Genomic DNA, 17,008 nt, shown 5'->3' on the forward strand with positions numbered 1-17,008 from the left:
ATGAAAAACCAGAAAGAGAAATTAAGGAATCAATGCCATTCACCATTGCAACAAAAGAATTAAATATTTAGGAATAAACTTACCTAAGGAGACAAAAGAACTGTACTCAGAAAGTTATAAGATAATGATAGAAATCAAAGACGACATAAACAAATGGAGAGATATTCCACGTTCCTGGGTAGGAAGAATCAATATTGTGAAAATGACTATACTACCAAACACAATCTACAGATTCAATGGGATCCCCATCAAATTACCAATGGCATTTTTCACAGAACTAGAACAAAAAATTTCACAATTCATACGGAAATACAAAAGACCCTGAATAGCCAAGGCAATCTTGAGAAAGAAGAACGGAGCTGGAGGAATCAACCTTCCTGAATTTAGATTATACTACAAAGCTACAGTCATCAAGACAGTATGGTACTGGCACAAAAACAGAAATATAGACCAATGGAACAAGATGGAAAGCCCAGAAATAAGCCCATGCACCTATGGGTACCTTATTTTTGACAAAAGAGGAAAGAATATACAATGGGGAAAAAATAGCCTCTTCAATAAATGGTGCTGGGAAAACCAGACAGCTACATGTAAAAGAATGAAATTAGAACACTTCCTAACACCATACACAAAGATAAACTCAAAATAGATTAAAAACCTAAATGTAAGACCAGAAACTATACACTAAACACTATACAACTCTTAGAGGAAAACATAGGTAGAACACTCGATGACATAAATCAAAGCAAGATAATCAAAGAAAATAATAGCAAATGAAACAACTGACAAAGGATTAATTTCAAAATATACAAGCAGCTCATACAGCTCAATATCAGAAAAACAAACAACCCAATCAAAAAGTGGGAAAAGACCTAAACAGACATTTTTCCAAAGAAGACATACAGATGGCTGACAAACACATGAAAAGATGCTCAACATTGCTTATTATTAGAGAAATGCAAATCAAAACTACAATGAGATATTACCTCACACTGGTCAGAATGGCTGTCATCAAAAAGTCTACAAACAATAAATGCTGGAGAGGGTATGGAGAAAAGGGAAGGCTCTTGCATTGTTGGTGGGAATGTAAATTGATATAGCCACTATGGGAGATGGTATGGAGATTCCTTTAAAAAACTAGGAATAAAACCACCATATGACCCAGCAATCCCACTCCTAGGTATATAGCCCAAGGAAACCAAAATTGAAAGAGACATACATATCCCATTGTTCATTGCAGCACTATTTACAATATCTGTTTATTACAATAGAACATGGAAGCAACCTAGATATCCATTGACAAGTGAATGGAGAAAGAAGTTATGGTACATATACACAATGGAAGACTACTCAACCATAAAAAGGAATGCATTTGAGTCAGTTATAATGAGGTAGATGAATCTAGAGCCTATTATATAGAGTGAAGTGAGTCAGAAAAAGAATGATAAATACCATATTCTAATGGATATACATGGAATCTATAAACATGGTACTGAAGAATTTATTTACAGGGCAACAATGGAGAAACAGACATAGAGAATAGACTTATGGATGTGGGGGGAGGAGAGGGTGAGATGTATAGAAAGAATAACATGGAAAGTTACTTTACCATGTGTAAAATAGATAGCCAACGGGAATTTGCTGTCTGGCTCAGGAAACTCAAACAGGGGTCTGTGTCAACCTAGAGGGGTGGGTGGGGAGGGAGATGGGAGGGAGGTTCACAAGGGAGGGGACAGATGTATCCCTATGGCTGATTCATGTTGAGGTTTGACAGAAAGCAGCAAAATTCTGTAAAGTAATTATCCTTCAATAAAAAATAAATTAAAAATAAATAAATAAAAGGGATTTAGAAGACCAAAAAAAAAAAAAAAAAAAAGATGCTTAACGCAGGACTGAGTGTTTGAACAAGCTCTTCCTTGTGAGGCAAATACTTAGTAGGAAGTACAGGTCTCCTTCCCACGTCTGAATGTCCCCTTTAATTGAGATTACAGAATTGCCGCTGTGACACATGGCTCCCTGGACCCAGGGGAAAGAAGGAAGTATTTCAGCTCTTGAAATCATGTTCAGGGGTTTGAGAAAACTCTGGGCTGCCAAAGGACCCTGGGTGACTAGAGAGACCAAAAAGAGGCTCGAGGGACACAGGGAGGGACGCTGACGGTGCCCAATCACTGTTCACCAGATCCCAGGGTAGCAGCTAGGATCCTTGCAGCAGATGGATGGATGATGCCCTAGTGGTTTGGAAAAAGACAAATTCCGTTTTCCATCCATTGTGCACTCTGGCCCGGGCCGTCCTCTCCCAGGCACTTTGTTCCCATTTTGAGATTTGAGGAAATGGAGGAAAGTGGGAAAGAGAAACAGAACAAGAAGAAATGAAAAAAGACAAAAGTCTGCTCCTTTTCGGTTCATTAGGGATGTGAAGCATTTGTGATAAATATTTATTCATGATTAAATTATAGCTAGCCCCAGGAAATTTGCTGTAGTTTTAACAAAAGCGGCTGTTTGACCATCACATCTTCAGTTTCATGAGACTCGTCATTACTTAATTTATACGGCATATATGAGTTTGTATCATATTATGTAAAACCTATACTTAATATAATACACCAGGCTTCCCTGGTGGCTCAGACGGTAAAGAATCCTCCTGCAATGCAGGAGACCTGGGTTCGATCCCTGGGTTAGGAAGATCCGCTGGGGAAGGGAACAGCTACCCACTCCAGTATTCTGGCCTGGAGAATTCTATGGACAGAGGAGCCTGGTGGGCTATAGTCCATGGAATCACAAAGAGTCGGACACCGCTGAACGACTTTGACTCACACTAAAACCATGTAAAGTCTATTTTTTCGTCTTTCGAAAGTTAGGCTTTTTCTAGAAAATATAGCAACTACAAAGACAGAAGTTAACTAGAGGAAAATGAAGAAGACCCGTAAGCGCGCCATTCAGAAACAGCCACTGAAAACGTTTCGTCCTGACTCCGTCCTATTTTGTTTTCTTGCTAAGGGCTGGTATGTTCTGGAGCGTGTTGCTGCGGCTTCTCTCTCTCTCTGTCTCTGGTTATTTCCACTGACCCCAGGACCCCTCTAGCACCCTTTCCAAGGTCACTGCCACGTCTTTCTCCTATCTTCCTCCTGAGTGTTGTTCAGTATCAGGGCTGCGTCTCTCTCTGTCTGCAGAGTGGACATGCGCCCGGGCATCTCATGCTCTCTCCCAACTGTGCCGCCCTCCTCTGCCCCTCATCGACCACCTCAGTCACCCCAAGCAAACGCAGCTCACAGACCCCCATCACCCTTGCAGCCACCATCGCCTTGCCTGCCTCTGGGAATCACTGCTTCACACGTCTTGGTCATCTTTTCAAATTCATTTATTTTTAACTGGAGGATAATTGCTTTACAACACGCTGTTGGTCTCTGTCATACGTCAACCTGAATCAGTCATCGTGTACATATGTTCCTTCCCTCTAGAACCTCCCTCCCACCTCCCCCTGTTTTTGAAGTACAGTTAGTTGATTTACAATATTATGTCAGTTACAGGTGTACAGCATAGTGAGTCAATGATTTTGCAGATTATACTCCATTATAGGTTATTACAAGATAATGGCTATAATTTTCCATACTGTGCAGTATATCCTTGTTGCTGCTCTGTTTTATTACACACAGTCGTTTGTATCTCTCAGTCCTGACTGTCCCTCCCCGATTCCTGCTCTCCTTAGATAACCACGAGTTTGTGTTCTCTGTGAGCCGGTTTCTGTTGTGCAGATACATTCTGCCCTTTACCACTTTTCTGCTGATTCTTCCTCGCGGACCCTTTTCTCAGCACTTCTGCCTGCTCCTGGCTGTTCCCGAGAGCACAGGCTCTGGAACCCAGTGACCTGGGTCCAGTCCAGCCTTTGTCATTCTCTCGCTGTGAGAACTAGGGGGTTATTTCATGGTGCTATTCTCGATTTCCTCAACTCTAAAACGGGGTTAATGATGTGACCTGCTGCTGAGGTGGTTTAAACTCTTAGAACATCAGAATAGTTCCTGGAACATAATAGGTGCTCTCTACCAGTTAGATTTTATTACCGTTAGTGGCAGCTTCGAGTGTATGTCCTGATACTAATTCAAACCCCAGCCTCCTCTGATCTGTTTCCCTCCTCTGAATTTTCCAGCAGTCTTTTCCCTCTGCCTCTTCTAGCATGCATGCTAAGTCACTTCAGTTACGTTCGACTCTTTGCGACCCCATGGACTGTAGCCCACCAGACTCCTCTGTCGATAGGATTCTCCAGGCAAGACTACTGTAGTGGGTTGCCATGCCCTCCTCCAGGGAAATCTTCCCAAGCCAGGGATTGAACCTGCATCTCTTATGTCTCTTACATTGGCAAGTGGGTTCTTTACCACTTAACACCACCTGGGAAGCCCATCTCTTCTAGGAGCTTAGCAATGTTAACTTCCTTTTCACAATCCCTATACTGTGCTTACTATGGAAGTGTACTTGCTACCTGTTATCACCATCTGATTATTTTATAATTGTTTGTTTGTATTTCTGTCTCCCCCTCTAGACTGATTATTCATGTGTCTGATCATTTGTGTATCACATGGTGGAATGACCAGGTGAACCACTAGGGGTCTAGTTTCTTCTGTTTAGTTGCTTAGTCCTTGCTCTGTGTAAGATCAAGGAATGGGCAATGTCTAAACACAAGAAACTGGTGATGTGTATTGCCTCCTGGAAGTCAGAATTGGAGGGAAGATTTTTCACTGTATTGTGTGTAACCACCCCTTTCATTCCATGTAATAACTTACATAGGGTAGACTTTTGGGGGGTAATAATTTTATTAAGATGTAATTCATATATAATAATATTTATTCATTTGGGTGTGCAGTTTAATGTTTTTTAGTACATTCACAGAGCTGTGCAAACATCACCACATTTTTAGAACATTTTTATCTCCCTCAAAAGAAGCCCAGTACCCTTTAGCTCTCATCCCAACTTTCCCCAACCCCCTTAACCCCAAGAAACCACTAGTCTTCCTAATGTGTGATTTATCCCTTTTGGATGTTTCATGTAATTGGAGTCATAGAATATGTAACCTTTTGTGACTGGCTTCTTTCACTTAGCATCATGTTTTCAAGGTTCATCCAAGTTGTAGCAGATGTATCAGAATCTCATTCCTTTTTATGGCCAAATAATATTTCAGTGTATGAACACACCACCTTTTGTTTATTCATTCAATAGTAGATGGGCATTTGAGTTGTTTCCACTTTTTGATTATTATGAATAATGCCGCTCTGATTATCTGTGTACAAGTTTTTGTGTGGACATGTTTTCATTTCTCTCGGGTATATACCTAGAAGTGGAATTGCTAAGTCGCATGATAACTCTATGAGGAACTGCCAAAGTGGCTGCACCGTTTTATTTATATTCCCACCAGCACTGTATTTAGTTTCCCACATCCTGCATGTGATGAGACTTTTAATATGGGAAGAATTGTTCTTTAAGCTTGATTTTCTAGTTCAATAGACAGGAAAAAGGTATTTTCTTTCAACACTTTAATTAACAGCACTTTCTATTAGAAAAATGCCTTTCATCCTCAAGGGATATTTGTGAGAAGATATTTTAGAAGGAAGAAGGTGAGAAGATTAATCTGCATTCAAATAAAAATCCAGAGCCTAAGGAATTTTTTCTGGTACTCTCATTATACCCATAGGGATTTCTTAAGAAATGCAAATATGTATTGTTTCACCATGCATAAGGCATTTGTTATCTAAAGATAGAGATAAAAGTACAGAATCCTGTATAAATAGTGAGATTTTTGAGAGCAAAAAGAGTTGGAGTGGGACCAAATGATTTAAGGAAAAAGTAAAAATCCACTGAAGTAAGTACGAAAACAGAGTTGGAATATAGCTGGTGAACCTGCTGGAACCTGGGAGCACTCAATATGTCTGGGGAGGGAGGCTGTGGGGTGGGGGGTAGGGGAAGGTGACATGTGGGCAAACCTGGGAGAGAAGCTGGTGGCATGCCCTTCTTTGTTGTAACATGACAACATGTAACTTTGTCTCTGATGGTGAGATGAGCTGACATATGAAAAGTGGGAAAATGCCTAATTCACAAAGGCTCATTGTGAGTTGAAGCTTATGAAGCACTTACCATGAACCAAACACCATATTAAGCACTTTATATACATCACCTCAGTTGAGTCTTCCCAGCGACTCTATGGTTTAGGTACAATTATTGTCCTCACTTCACAGGTTAGCAATCAGAGGCACCCGGAGGTTGAGAAGTTGCTGTCTGCTTTCCCCTGTTCATTGCAGGATTATTCACAAGTCAAGATATAAATAAATTTATGTGTCCATCTATGAATGGGTGGATAAAGGAAACCTGTGTATATACAATGGAATATCATTTAGAAAGAGGGAAATCCTGCCATTTGTGACAACAGAGACGGACCTTGAGGACATTGTGCTGAGTGAAATAATATGAACTCACTTATATGTGGGATCTAAAAAAACCAAACTCAGAGAACCCAAGAGTAGAATGGTGGTTGTCAGGGGCTGAGAAGCAGCTGGGGGGCGGGAGGGGAGCTGTGGTTCAAAAGACACAGACTTCAGTTACAAGATGTATAAGTTCTGAGGACCTGATACACAGCGCAATACTGTACAAGGAAGGGAGGTACAAATGAACTAACAAAGGAAAGAGCTTCCCTGCTGGTCCAGTGGTAAAGACTCCACCTGCCAATACAGGGAATACGGGTTTGATCCCTGGTCTGGGAAGAGTCCCCGTGCTAAGAGGCCGCTAAGCCCAGGAGCCGCCAGCGACTGAAGCCCACACACCCATAGAGCCTGGGCTCAGCGAGGAGAAAGCCTGTGCATCACAGCTAGGGAGCAGCCGCCGCTCTCCAAAACTAGAGAAAGCCCGCTTGCAGCGATGAAGACCCAGAGCGGCCAAAAATAAATACTAAATAGATTTAATTTTAAAAAGGAAGGAAGGGAGGAGTGAGGGAGTGAAGGAGTGACTCGGAGTGTAATGTTGAAGCTGAGCTGTGCCCTGGAACCAGTGAGTCTGTGTGGTCAGTGCCCTTAACCCATGCGCTAGTGTATCTCTGCCTGTTGTTTTTCTTCATTTGAATTGTGGTTGTTGTTCAGTCACCTGGTCGTGTCTGACTCTTTGCAACCCCATGGACTGCAGCACGCCAGGCCTCCCTGTCCCTCACCACTTCCCGGAGTTTGCCCACGTTCATGTTCATTGCATCGGTGATGCTGTCCAACCATCTCATCCTCTGATGCCCTCTTCTTCTTCTGACCTCGATCTTTCCCAGCATCAAGGACTTTTCCAATGAGTCATCTGTTCGAATCAGATGACCAAAATACTGGAGCTTCAGCTTCAGCATCAGTCCTTCCAGTGAATATTCAGTGTTGATCTCCCTTAAGATTGACTGGTTTGATCTCCTTGCTGTCCAAGGGGCTTTCAGGAGTCTTTTCCAGCACCACAGTTCAAAGGCATCACTTCTTTGGCATTCTGCCTTCCTTACGGCCCAGCTCTCACAACTATACGTGAGTATTCAACCATTTTTTGAATGCAACAGTTAAAAACATACTTAACCATCTTGTAATAAAATCAGTGTCAATAATTAGTCAAAGACATTTGATATAACTTAATAGTTTTTAATCCAGTCATAATGTACCATAGTATAATATGCCAAAGAGACTAGAAGTCTCAAGGCAGATCATGCAGCGCCTTGTAGACCATGTTAAGGTTAAAGGCTATCCCAGGGGCAGTGGGAAGCATTCAATTTTATGTCTTGGAGTCAAGAGGTCACACTTGTGCTTTGAAATTTCCTTCTAAGTGCAATAAAGGGGTTTGTATTGGAGGAAGTAATAGCAAAACTGGGGGCATGAGGAGCAAGCCGAGGGGTAACAGTAAGGCCAGAGCACTGGAGATGGATTAGGGGAGACAGCTGAGGATTAAGGAACCATTCAGGAGTTGCCTGAACGAAGACCAGCTGGGAATCACGTGAGTCTTCTGCGAGTCTGTGTGGAACCCAGTGTCGTTAGAGATACAGTTCTCCGAGACTGAGTCTAATGAAGTGGATTTTACAGTGATGAATATAGTTCTCTTGAGAAGAAAAATGTTTGAATCATCTCCGTTTTTCCATTTTGGCTTTTCTTTACAGCCTTCACTCTGTTTTCTTTGGATCAAAGCCATTTTCATTTCACCAGACATGTCATTCTTTTTGCAGAAGCCGTTCTAGCTCTTTTAATGCTTCAGACTTTAATTTATGGAAGATCTATTCATGTCTCTCTGGATCTTTTACACAGGCAGCATCTTTGTGCAAATTCCCGGACCCGTGAAATTTGCCCAAGTGCTTGTAAATGCGTGCAGTTCAAGGAGATAAATGACTCAACTAGAAAACCAATGGCTAACCTGTTGAAACTCTCTTTGTGATTTCAGGCTGCCCTGGCAGGAGGCACCACCATGATCATTGATTTTGCTATTCCACATAAAGGCCACTCCCTCATTGAGGCCTTTGACACCTGGCGAAGCTGGGCTGATCCCAAAGTCTGCTGCGACTACAGCCTTCATGTGGCGGTGACGTGGTGGAGTGACCAGGTGAACCATGGAGGGGTCCAATTTCTTCTAGTTAGTCCTTTAGTCATTGCTCTGTGCAAAGATCAAGGAACGGGCAACATCAAAACGTAAGAAACCGGTGATGTCGGTTGCTTCCTGGAACTCACAATTGGAGGGAAGACTTTTCATTGCATACTCTTTTGTACCATTTGAGTTTTGAATCCTGTGAAGTACTATCAATTGAGAAAACTAAAAAAAAAAAAAAGCATATGAAGATAATAGGATAAATCCCTTATACTCATTCACAATAGTCTTTCCTAATATTTAAGTCATGAATTGTAAATACTTTAAATGCAATTTTTAAAAGTACTGGACTTTTCCACTTCAACATCTTCAGGCACTTTTAAGGAGTCTTTTCCCACAGATTAGACTTCAGTTAGATAAATCTTTTTAATATCTGGAAAAAAAACAAGGAAGGGACAGACCAGGAATGTTTTCAAGGCCTTCTCCCAGCTGTGTGCTAAGCTGGTGCTCTGTTAATATCGACTCCTGGTCAGATCATTTCAAAATAGAGTTTCCACAGTCTTCTGTATCTGCTCACTATTTAGACGATGGCAGAAATAACATGACTCAGATAGAAAAGATAGTTTTGTGAGATGTTAAAATATGCTTATTTTTCCCATGAACACATGTATGTGTACTTCGGAAGAAAGTTTTACTTGTGATTTAAATCAATAGCATGTTTTCCACATTGGACTTAATTCAGAAATCTTTTTGCTAGAAAGGGCTCACAGGGGTGACTTTATTTGAAGTCACCATGTAACTTCTGTCCCTACTTCCTCCCAAAATTTGGGTTGTAGACACTAAGTTAATATAAAACAAGTAATCAGATAGTTCAGTAAATGTAGTAGCAAGGTTTAGAGTCCAGAGAAAAAGTTAATTTTTTTTCAGAAACAGCATTCTAAATGAGGCATCTGACCTCCTTTTTGCATTTAAGGTCTTCCTGCCTTCCTCCTTCTCTCCGGCCCCTCCTTCTTTCCCTTCTCCTTTCCTCCTTTCCTCCCACTCTTGTTTTATAAGATAGAGCAAAGGTGAAGATGCTTGCGAGTACCAGTGTTTCTCACATTTTAATATGTAAATAATTCACCTGGTGAATACTGTTAAAGTACAGATTATGTTCAGTGAGTGTATTCGTTTGCTAGGACTGCTTTAACAAAGAACTACAAATTTCTGGGTGGCTGAAACAACAGAAGTGTACTGACTCACAGTTCAGGAGACTCACAGCCTGAGATCGAGGTGTTGGTGCGGTTGATCCCTTCTGAGAGCTGTCAGGAGTAATCTCTTTCAAGCCTCTCACCAACTTCTGGTGGTTTGTTGGCAATCTCTGGTATTCTTTGATTTGTAGGAACATCACCTGAATTTCTGCCTTTGTCTTCCCGTGATGTTCTGTGTGTGTGTGTGTGTGTGTGGCTAAATCACCCCTTTTTATAAATTGAATTCAGGAAGGGCATGCCTTTTTGCCCTTCAGGAAGACTCCAGGAGAAGAGCATGGCAACCCATTGAATTATGGCCCACCCTAGTGACCTCATCTTAATTGATTACTTTGGTTAATGCCCTATTTCCAAATGTTGACCTGAAACAAGGAGACTGCTTGATATTTCTCCAGCAGAGATGGGCATATTTGAGATCAACAGAAGAATTGCAGTTCAGGGTCTACAAACATGTTGAGCCACATGCAAGTCCCCACAGGGCAAGGGAAGGCGCAGGCTTTCATAGAGGGGAGAAGGAAATTGGGAGGGCTCCAGTAAACAGAGTCCATGACTTTTCATTGTTCTGGTCCTTGCCAAGAAACAAGAGGACCCTTTCTTCTGCGTGTACATGCAGGTATGAGAGCTCCCCCTTCTGGTCTCTTGACTCTACTTAATTGAGTGAGTGAAACTCACTCAGCCGTGTCCGACTTTTTGCAACCCCATGGACTGCCAGGGTCCTCTGTCCAGGGAATTCTCCAGGCCAGAATACTGGAGTGGGTAGCCGCTCCCTTCTCCAGGGGATCTTCCCAACCCAGAGATCGAACCCAGGTCTCCTGCACTGCAGGCAGATTCTTCACCATCTGAGCCACCTTCTATTTATTAATTTTTTTATACAAGCCCAAGGTGGTACTGGGCTTCCCAGGAAGTGCTAGTGGTAAAGAACTTGCCTGCCAAGATAGGCGACGTAAGAAGGGCATGTGTTGCCTTTCAGGAAGGGCATGCCTTCCTGCCCTTCAGGAAGACTCCAGGACAAAGGCATGGCAACCCACTCTGGTATCCTTGTCTGGAGAATCCCATGGACAGAGGAGCCTGGTGGGAGTCCATAGGGTCCCAAAGAGTTGGACACGACTGAAGTGACTTAGCATGCATGCCCAAGGTCACATTTGGTACTAGCGGTTAGGATTTCAACCTATGAATTGAGGGGGACACAGTCAACCCATAGCAGTAGGTCTGGGGTTCCGCAGTAGAGCCTGAGATTCTGCATTTCTAGTAAGCTCCCGGGTGCTGCTGCTGTTGCTCTTGAGGTCCCACATTTTTGGAATAGCAAGGTTTAAACTACTATGCCTGACTCAGATAGTGGGACTTACCCACGGACACGGATATGGGTGACAGGGATGTTTAACAAGGCCATCTGCAGAAAGGCTCTTCTACTCTGGGAGTCATAGGTATTTCACTTGAGCAATGTGGGTTGTAATTGGGAAGCCCGTTGTGTGAATTTTCTAACAGTCTAAAGCATTTTTTTCCGCGCTATAAAAATAATAGACTCACGGTAGAAAATTCAAACTTATAAAAAAGTTTTTAAAAATGAAGCACATTATACCAAGTTCTACCCTTGTTGTTGTCACTTAATGCATCTTGAAACTCATTTCATCATGTCAGTGATGTTCACTCTCAACATTTTGGTGTTTTCTGCTCCTTTTCATTCATTATTCATCCAACAGAAAGTTTTTGAGTGGCCACTATGGACCAGGCACTGTTCTAGGATATAGCAACAGATAAACTATACAAGCTTAGCTTACATGCATGCTCAGTTGTGTCTGACTGTTTGCAACCCCATGGACTGTAGCCTGCCAGGCTCCTCTGTCCATGGGATTTTTCAGGTAAGAGCACTGGAATGGGTTGCCATTTCCTTCTCCAGGGGATCTTCCCCACCCTGGGATTGAACCCACATCTCATGTGTCTCCTGCTGGGGTAAAGAATCCCCAGAGCCACCTGGGAAGCCCAAACTGTACAAAGCCCCTCCTCATATGGGGGGAAAATTCTAGAGGAGGAGGCAGGTCATCAACAAGTAAATATATTATATGCCAGCTGATAAAGTGCCATGGAGAAAAGTGAGAAAAATTAGTAAAAGAGTAAACAGTGATGGAAGCGAGTAACTTAACATGTGATATTGTCATTTTTAAAACTTTGCTGATACAGTGGGAAAAGATTGCTTTGCTTTATTTTGCACTTTTTAATGAGTAGGAAGGTTAACATTTTTTCCATGTTTATTAGTCATTTGAATTTACTGTTTGAACTGTAAATAACATTTTTCATCTAGAATGTTAGGGTTTTTCTTATCAAGTAGAAGCAGCAATAACTCTAACATTTTTATTAACTAAGCAATAATCCTATCCTTGTTACATATTTTTTATGTTTTATTATATATATTTGTTTTATGTTATATTTATATGTGTATATTTTTTATGTGTATGTGTGTGTTTTTCAACTTGTAGAAATTCAAGCAGTTTTATTTGGTCAAATCTTCTGACTTTTCCTTTGAAGTTATTAGTCATTGTTGAGACTAAAAATGGACCTGCAAAGGCAATTACTAAACTAGTTTTGATCCTATCTTATCTCTTATCATTGGTATGATATTATGATTTATAAGAACAAATTCACATCTGGTCTTTGTCCCCATTTCTGGCACAGAGCTCCTAAAACCCTTGGAATTTCCTACATGATGAGGGCAATGAAAGGGTCTATTGTATTAAGTGAAGTGAAAGTCGCTCAGTTGTGACGGACTCTTTTCGACCCCAGGGACTGTATAGTTCATGGAATTCTCCAGGCCAGAATACTGGAGTGGGTAGCCTTTCCCTTCTCCAGGGGATCTTCCCAACTCAGGGCTCGAAACCAGGTCTCCCGCATTGCAGGCAGATTCTTTACCATCTGAGCTACAAGGAATTAAAGAAGTGATTTTTAGACACCACCTAAGGACAGGGGCTGATTGACCCAGGAGCCAACTGTGTGATTAGATGGTTAAAAATTTCAGTCCCACCCAACTGACCTCTGAGGCAGGGAGAGGGGCTGGAGGCTGGATTAGTTGCCTGTGGCCAATGCTTTCATCAGTCTTGCCTGTGTAATGGAGCCTCCACGAAACCTAGAAGGATAGGATTTGGAGAGCTTCAAGGATGGTGACCGAGTGGAGGCTTGGGAACTCTGGCGCTCTCAGAGGACACACAAGCCCTGTGCCCTTTCCCCATTCCTTCGCCTATGAGGCACCTCTTCCATCTGATGATCGTCTGTATCTTTTGTCATGTCCTTTTATAGTAAACCATGATCCAGTAGGTACAACGTTTCTCTGAGCTCTCTGAACCACTCTAGCAGATTAATTGAACCTGAGGAGGAGGCTGTGGAAACCTCTGATTTGTAGCTAGTTGGTCAGAAGTGCAGGTGACAACCTGGACACCCCCATAGGACTGAACTCTTAACCTGTGGAGCATGGTGCAGTCTCCAGGTAGTGTTAAAATTGAGTTGAGTTGTAAGATGCCTTCTGACTGATGTCTGGAGACCTGCTTGGCAGTGTGAAGGAACCCCCAGTCTCCCCACTCACACATTGGAATTGGTGATCAGAACCTTTGAGCTGGCAACCCAGAAGGCTCTTGGGGCTTCCCACTGGTTCAGAATCTTTCACCTCCAGGAGCTGCCAGTGGGTCAGTTCACATCTTCCACCACCTCCATCTTCTAACTTATCCTGTGAGGTTCAGATTTGACCCCAAACCTTACTTCACATTAGCTCTGATTCTTTCTAGAGATACGACTGCTTCTGTTGCTGCCAAACAGTTGTCTTTTCATGTTCTAGAATAATTTCTTCCCACCTCAGTATCTGTTTCTCTAGATACTGAGAATTTCATATCTAAGTGTAAAAGTGAAGTATTTGGGGGAGGGAGAGTACTATTAACTCTTTCATGATTTAACTTTTTCACAACAGTTCATCAGATGATGAAGTCTGACCTAGGGGAACAATCGATTCCTTAATTACATTTTTCTGGAGTTCAACTGATGTCCTCATTTTACTTTATTTTCTTCTGAATGCAGCATTTTGGAGAATGCTGGTATTATCTTTAAAGGGTGACATTTTGCTGTGATTGTGGTGCCCTTTTAGGTTAAAGAAGAAATGAAAATCCTCACCCAGGATAAAGGTGTGAACTCCTTCAAGATGTTTATGGCTTATAAAGACATGTACATGGTGAGAGATGTGGAGCTGTACGAGGCCTTCTCTCGGTGCAAGGAGATCGGAGCCATTGCTCAAGTTCATGCCGAAAATGGAGACCTAATTGCGGAGGTAGGTAATTACCGTTAAGAGTTTCCACAGAAGGGAAACTGCCCATGAGTTAAGGTGAAGATGACTGGCCCCAAGTAGGTAAATTCATTTAAAGGACTGGAAGAAAGGAAATTCAGGAACTAATTTTCTGCGACTTGGAAACACTTGACTCCAATTACTTGCTGTCCTTGCTCTAAGTTTTTTTGCAGGTGGTATATGCACTGCAATGAGGAGTTCCCTTTTTCAGAGCAGCCATTAGATCTCAAACTAGGTTTATTCTAAAAGCACAGATATTTTCCTTTGTGTCCCCAGCACTTTTTTTTCATTTAAAGTATGCTCAAGCTTTTGGTTCAGAATGCCAAAGTGTGGGCATCAGCATAATCTGATGACTTAAGCAGAGCATTAGGTAGCTGTTTTAAGCCCCACTCTTTTCAGAAATAGGGTATGAAAATGTGCTCTGAAGGAATCTAGATGATATTTATTTCTCATGTTAGCTCCATCATTAATGCCCAAAGGGTATACCATCTGCAAGATTTAAAGAGCTGCCTCTTACCCTTTATACTGGTTGATCTTTCTCTCTCCATGGGCTCAGTTCCCATTAAAGTCAGTGAGAGGGTGGCCGCATGGCCAGATGGGGGGGTGGGGGATGATACGAGGAAAGCATGAGCTGTAAGCTCAAACAGACTGGGATTTAAACTGGACTCTTCCACGTCCTAGCTGTATGATACCGGGCAAGTCATTTTGACGCTCTGTCTTGACTTCCTGCCTTTCTTGTAAGGAAGAAATAACACTTTTGGAGAGGAGAAATACTAGCCTAATATCATTCTGTGGGTTAGAGGAGAAGGCAGTGAAGAGTATGAATCGGTAAAGACTAGAACTAACTACACAATAGCATGAGTCATTTCAACAAGAATCTAATGTGGGGGACTGGGATTCTTCGTTTTGTTTGTTCTGAACCAATGTCTTAAAAATGGACATTGCTTTTCAAAGGGGCTTCAACTGGTAGTTCAGAATCCACCTGCAATGCAGGAGACCCTGGTTCGATTCCTGGGTCTTTTCAAAGAATGTGAAGATATCTTCTTCACCTTTTCAATCAAAATAATTTAATTGTGAAATATGTATATGAAAAATTAACAACATGTTATCAGAGTAGCAGGGTTCCCAGATGGCTCCGTAAAGAGCCCACTTGCTAAGCAGGAGACGTGTGTTCTATCCCTGGGTTGGGCAGATCCCCTGGAAAAGGAAATGGCAACCACTCCAGTATTCTTGCCTGGGAAATCCTATGAACAGAGAAGCCTGGTGGGCTACAGTCCATGGGGTCACAAAGAGTCAGACACAACTTGGTGACTAAACAGCAACAAATCAGACTTAGTAGATTATTTTTTCACCAAAAATGCACACTGTATCCACACACGTTCACACCCATCTCAGCCAAACAGATCTAAAATAAAAACCTGGCAGTGTATTTATTTCACAACATAATGATGGGATTTATCATTAGCAAAGCTTTCTCCCATGTACGTTCCTGCTGCCTTTTCAGGGAGCAAAGAAGATGTTGGCGTTGGGGATAACGGGTCCCGAGGGCCATGAGCTGTGCCGTCCAGAAGCGGTGGAGGCAGAAGCCACGCTGAGGGCCATCACCATAGCCAGCGCCGTGAACTGCCCTCTCTACATCGTGCACGTGATGAGCAAGTCTGCGGCAAAGGTGGTGGCAGATGCTCGGAGAGATGGTAATTCCTAAACTGTACCCTCCCTTACGACTTGATACTGTTAGCTGAAGAGTAAGGTGAAATAATAGCAACCCCTATGAGAAAGCTGTCCATGCATTTCCATAATTTTTCTTCCTGCCTTTTTATTAGCATCCTTTCTGTTTTCCCCCAGTCTTACACAGGTCTGTCTGTTTTTGCCCTCCTTCAGTCACAAGCCCCAACCTTCACACCACTAACTACCAGTTCTCTAGGGCTTCCTAGGTGGCGCTAGTGGTAAAGAACCCACCTGCCAATGCAGGAGATATATGAGACGTGGGTTCCATCCCTGGGCTGGGAATATGCCCTGGAGGAGGACATGGCAACCCACTCCAGTATTCTTGCCTGGAGAATCCCAAGGACAGAGGAGCCTGGTAGGCTACAGCCTATAGGGTTGCACAGAGTCAGACCAGTTTTCTAGTGAACTTCAAAGAAACTTCCCTGTCTCTTAGGCACCTCCATTAGCCCTTCCAATACCTGAATCAGGGTCATGCAGGGCACATAGTAGGTGCTCAATACATTTCTTTTGAACCAAATTAATTTGTCTCATAGCAACTTAGGCATTGGCACAAAGGAAATAATCATCCAAATAGTGTTTTTATGATAATTATTTTAAGATTTTTTGAACAAAGATATTTTTACTCCAAATTGTTTAATTGCCTCTCTTCTATAGTTTAATTTAATATGTGGTGGTGGTGGTGGTTGAGTCACTAAGTCGTATCTGACTATTGCGATCCCGTGGACTGTAACCTGTCAAGCTCCTCTGTCCATGGGATTCTCCAGGCGAGAATGCTGGAGTGGGTTGCCATTTCCTTCTCCAGGGGATCTTCCCAACCCAGGAATCAAACCCAGGTCTTATGTAATCATCTAAAAAGAAAGAGAAAATCTGCTTTTGGTGAGACTTAAGGAAGGAAATAATTACATTCATTGGCCAGTACTGGGAAAGGAAAGATGAAAAACAAATAAGGTGTATTTTATTCAACACTTTAGATGCTCCTGGGAGATGGTTGTGGTTTCTCTCACTTTTAGGAAACCAGATAACCAGAAAGATTTGTGTAACTCCTCCTGGCTGCATTTTTATAATATAGATTTTAAAACTATGAAAATAGATTTGGCATGTCCATAACAGACACTAGGATAAATTTTTTCAACATTACTTCTTATTGCTTGAA

General features: G+C 42.2%; 1 protein-coding gene across 1 annotated transcript in view; it reads left to right on the plus strand.

The window, feature by feature from the left end:
- Positions 1-17,008, plus strand: part of DPYS (dihydropyrimidinase) — a 95,462-nt gene that overhangs the window by 17,796 nt on the left and 60,658 nt on the right. The window contains exons 2-4 of the mRNA XM_061122856.1: positions 8,422-8,580; positions 13,933-14,112; positions 15,632-15,821. Of these exons, the coding sequence (XP_060978839.1) occupies positions 8,422-8,580; positions 13,933-14,112; positions 15,632-15,821 (529 nt within the window). The remainder of the gene's footprint in view (positions 1-8,421; positions 8,581-13,932; positions 14,113-15,631; positions 15,822-17,008) is intronic.

This window comes from Dama dama, chromosome 21, assembly GCF_033118175.1.
Source record: "Dama dama isolate Ldn47 chromosome 21, ASM3311817v1, whole genome shotgun sequence".
NCBI lineage: Eukaryota > Metazoa > Chordata > Mammalia > Artiodactyla > Cervidae > Dama > Dama dama.